The sequence below is a fragment of the Brachionichthys hirsutus genome, chromosome 20, assembly GCF_040956055.1.
Source record: "Brachionichthys hirsutus isolate HB-005 chromosome 20, CSIRO-AGI_Bhir_v1, whole genome shotgun sequence".
Classification (NCBI taxonomy): domain Eukaryota; kingdom Metazoa; phylum Chordata; class Actinopteri; order Lophiiformes; family Brachionichthyidae; genus Brachionichthys; species Brachionichthys hirsutus.
In genome coordinates, this window is record NC_090916.1 from 9,419,566 (window position 1) to 9,423,603 (window position 4,038).

The 4,038-nt window shown below is 55.2% G+C and overlaps 1 protein-coding gene across 1 annotated transcript; it reads right to left on the reverse strand.

Moving 5' to 3' along the window:
* Positions 1-1,306: 1,306 nt before the first annotated feature.
* On the reverse strand, positions 1,307-3,038 carry rsph3 (radial spoke head 3). The gene is made up of 8 exons (XM_068753958.1): positions 2,929-3,038; positions 2,726-2,843; positions 2,549-2,660; positions 2,322-2,467; positions 1,987-2,190; positions 1,717-1,879; positions 1,544-1,630; positions 1,307-1,430 (listed from the first exon to the last, which is right to left on the reverse strand). Exons 1-8 carry the CDS (start codon positions 3,036-3,038, stop codon positions 1,363-1,365), a joined length of 1,008 nt encoding a protein of 335 aa, XP_068610059.1. The 3' UTR covers positions 1,307-1,362.
* Between the last annotated feature and the right edge of the window lie 1,000 nt (positions 3,039-4,038).

Here is a 4,038-nt window from a genome sequence, read left to right on the forward strand (position 1 = left end):
CCTGCCGGTAGCTCCGCCCCCTCCTTGCTGTCTCTGCTTGTCTATCTAACGCCTTCCTGGACTGTCCTGTCCCGCTTCTTCTCTCACCTTCCTCTGTTGCTTTAGCTATGAGTTAGCATCACCACCCATCGTCCACCCATCGTCCATCCATCGTCCACCCATCGTCCATCCATCGTCCATCTTTCGTCCATCCTTCGTCCATCGTCCCTCAGCACATTCCTTGTGCTTCAGGAGTTCTTCATGTCCGTCTTCCCTCCCAAACATGAGATGAACCATTACTGACTCTGGCTGTCTCTCCCCCCCCCCCCACCTCCCCACCCCCCCTCCTCTACAGTCGTCCGGACACCACCTTCCTGTGGTTCCTGAGCCCGTTGAAAGCCATCCGCTACCTGGTGTGTAACCGTTACAAGTGGCTGATCATCAAGGTGGTGCTGGCGCTGCTGCTGCTCGTCATGCTGGGCCTCTTCCTGTACAGCATGCCGGGCTACCTGGTCAAGAAGCTGCTGGGGGCCTGAAGCTGGGGGGGGGGGGGGGGGGTGTCGTTTGATTTGTCTATCCAGGCCTAGCCCAACTAATCTAAAGATCTGTATCTGGACTCGTCCTTGAAGTGACCGAGGACCAAACATTGAGCTCAGAGATGTCTTTTTTTTTTTTTTTAAGAGTTCAATTTGGCTGCAAATGTCACAATATATTTGCAAATAATCGTTGTATGAAATACTTCATATTTATCATGAGCGGCAGAAGCGCACAAGCACAAAGAATAAAACTGATTTCTTGCAACGAACGATTCGACTGAATCCGATCGGATCCCCGGAGAGGAACGAAGCGCCTGAAACGGTTCCTGTTTTCTACCAGACTTTCTACTTCTGCATGCGTCACGTGACTCCTGAGGTCACGCGTGTTAGCATGACGCCTCCCAAACCGAGCCAGCAGCCCTGTTAGCACTAAGCCCAACGCAGGACTGTGATTGGGGGGGGGGGGGGGGGGGGGCAGGTTTCCTTCACATTTGCCTGCTTTGACCCACGCTGTGTTAGTCTCCGTGGATTGCGCGTGTCATCGGTTCCAGACTCATCGCTTGCACTTGAATTCGTGTTTGTGTCCGTTGAAAAGTGTGCAATATTTATTTCTGACTGTTTTTGGCAGTTTCAAATAAAGTGACTCTGAAGCTGAGCTTGGATGTTTCATGTTAGCGACGAGTCGCGTCGCTAAGAGCCTGAAGGATTCTTTCTAAGTTTGAACTTGATGCTTGATGTTTCCAGCTAGCAAAGCGACCAAACCTTTTATTAAACCACTAGGGGGCAGTAAGCAGCTTTACCTTCATTTTATTCATCAAAATGTGGATTTATACAAGTCATTAAATATTCAGTCTTTGGACTGTCCCTCTGTCTCTGTCATCGGCAGCCTCTTCTTGGCGACTTCGTAGATTATATCTGAAACGAGACGGACACGTTTGGTCACCGTAATGTCCAGAAGGAGCCTCTAGAGGGCGCCCCGCTCACGTTGTACAGGTGGACCGACATCAAATGAAAGCGTCTCCTCTCACCGTCCAGAAGCCGCCTCGCTGCTGCCTTCTTCACCAAACGCTCGTTGACCTGCTCCGTCAGCCACGGCATGAAGTTAGTCCTCACGTCTGAAACCAGAGCCACAAACGGGAGAGACGTTGAGCGGACGGAGCGGACAGGGACAGGGACGGGGGCGGGGGCGGGGGACACTGACCGTCCTCCACGGGGTCGTAGAAGAAGCCGTCGCTCCTCAGGGAGGTGAAGGTCGTCGGCACCAGGCTGGCCAGGTACTGCCGGCTGAACGCCCTGGCAGCGATCTTCTCTGCAACCTCTCGTTCTCTCTCCAGCGCCTCCCTCTGCTGGGCGACCCGACGCTCCTGGGGGGGGAGACGTGGATTCTTCAGCAGAACACTGGGCTACCTCTGTGGGTTCTGTGACGCTGCGACGTCGAGTCCGACGTTGGGTTTCTGGAGCGTCTGCATACGTTCTCTTCTTTGCGCCGCCGCTCCGCCTCCTGAAGCCGCTGCACCTCCACCTCCTCGATGCTCCGGAGCTCCCGGAAGGCCCTCTGCTGGGCCCTCAGGCCGGCCAGCTCCTCCTCCTCCAGCACCTCCAGGAGGGACTGCTCCACCGTCTTCCCCACCAGGACCTCCAACAGCGGCTGCACCTCCCTATCGAAGTCAAACAGCTGCAGAGGATGGGGGGGGGGAGATGTGAACGCGTTTAATCCAACCTGCAAACATCAAACAAACCGGCCCCCGATGGAGGCGCTAGAGCCCGGCTCCAGATCGAGAGCACCGTTTGAACGCGGTCACCTACGTCCCCCTCCTCCACCTGCGTGGCGGCGTCCTGGCCGGTTTGGGCCGGTACGAATAACGGACTTGCGGGTCGGTCCAGGAAGTCGTCGGTCTGGCACTGAGTGTCGCTCAGCTCGATCACGCCGCTCAGCTCCTCGAGGTAACGCTCTGGAAGCAAAGGTCAGCGGGACCAATGAACGACGCCGCAGACGCCAAAGCTCTGGAGTGGTTCCGGCGGACGTCCCGGACCTGTCTGGACGTCGATGTGCCGGCGGCCCGGCACGGGCTCCGGCGTGGACGGCCCGAGCCACGCCGTGACGCGTTTCCTGTTCGCCTCGTAGCGTCTCTGTGTTTCAGCGCCGTCTGGCGGAGTCGCCTTTGAACGGCGGGTGAGACTCGGTGTCAGTGAAAGCAGAGATCCGGCATCCGGCGAGCCAAAGGGACGCTCGTACGTACGGCCGGAACCGGAACGGTGCGCTGGGCGTAGGTGTTTCCTCGGACCACGCGCCGGTCGTGCATGATGTTCCCATAGCTAGCAGGATTCCTGGGGAGAGACAGCGGATACTAGCTAGTTAGCGCGTTAGCTCGTTCTGACGGCAGTTAGCTCGTAACAGTGAAACGCTGATTACTCTTCGGACGGAGGTTCTCTGTTTCTGGGCCGGTTCTCCACGAGTCTGGGTCGGCTGGAGAAGGTGTAACACCCGCCCGGGTCTCTCTTGCTCCGCGAGTCGGAAGCCATTCTCAAACAATCAGGAACGTTCGCAACAGTTCAGCCTCCGAATTGTTATAGCAACTGTATCCAGGAAGTCAGGAAGTCGCCTACGTCACTTCCGCTTGAAACGCGACTAATATAATTAATCGCCTCTTCTACGTCAAATACATTTTAATTTTTAGCACTACGTACTTTGTTATACTAATAAATTGTATATTAGTATGATTATTATTTACCAGATAATTTCAGAAATTAATTAAAAATAGTATTTTTTCAGAGATCTGGACGGATGTTCCACCTCCTCCAGTCGACCCAGACCCGTGGAGAACCGGTCCAAATACTAAGAACCCCCGTCCAAAGAGTAATGACTCTTTCTTTCCATTAGTACCGGTTTCAGTATTACTGCTGTCAGAACTAGCTAACTAGCTAATCGAGGCTAATTGTGGCTGATGTCAGAGGTCGCCGAGCGTTCGGTGAAAGAAGCAGCGAGACGGCTTCTGGACACTGAGAGGACACGCTTTTATTTGATGACTGTCCAGATGCCATTCCACGCTTATGAAGCTGAAACATCAGGACGGAGCGGTGGAGCAGCGGGTAGCGCTGATGCCTGACATGTTCTTCCCGTTCCTGCTTGGGTTCTATCCGGGTTCCACCGGCAAAAACATGCAAATCGGGGGGGGGAATTTGTCTCTAAATTCTATCTGTGACCTTGTGAGGAACTGGTCCAGGAGAGCGTCTCCTGCAGGAGCAGCCTCAGCTCCTGGTTCTGATGCTCCAGGTTCTGGGTCTGGAACGCGAGCTCAGAGAACGCCGTCAAGACCGTCCTGGGAACACAGAGGAGGAGGACGTTGGTTAGAGTGTGTGTGCGCATGTGCGTGTGTGTGCGCGTGCGCGTGTGTGTGCGTGTGCGCGTGCGCGTGCGTGTGTGTGTGCGTGTGTGCGTGCGCGTGCGTGCTACTCACTGGTGCTGCTCTAGCGCGTTCTCCTCCATGTCCCACAGCTTCTGTTTATCCTCTGGGATCACGTT

Excerpts from the sequence above, each read along its gene's own strand:
- rsph3 (XM_068753958.1), bottom strand. The coding sequence starts at position 3,038 with ATGGCTTCCGACTCGCGGAGCAAGAGAGACCCGGGCGGGTGTTACACC. Across the intron at positions 2,661-2,725 it reads GCGTCCCTTTGGCTCGCCGG|GGCGCTGAAACACAGAGACG; the intron begins ATGCCGGATCTC and ends ACTCCGCCAGAC. Across the intron at positions 2,191-2,321 it reads CGCAGGTGGAGGAGGGGGAC|CTGTTTGACTTCGATAGGGA; the intron begins GTAGGTGACCGC and ends CATCCTCTGCAG.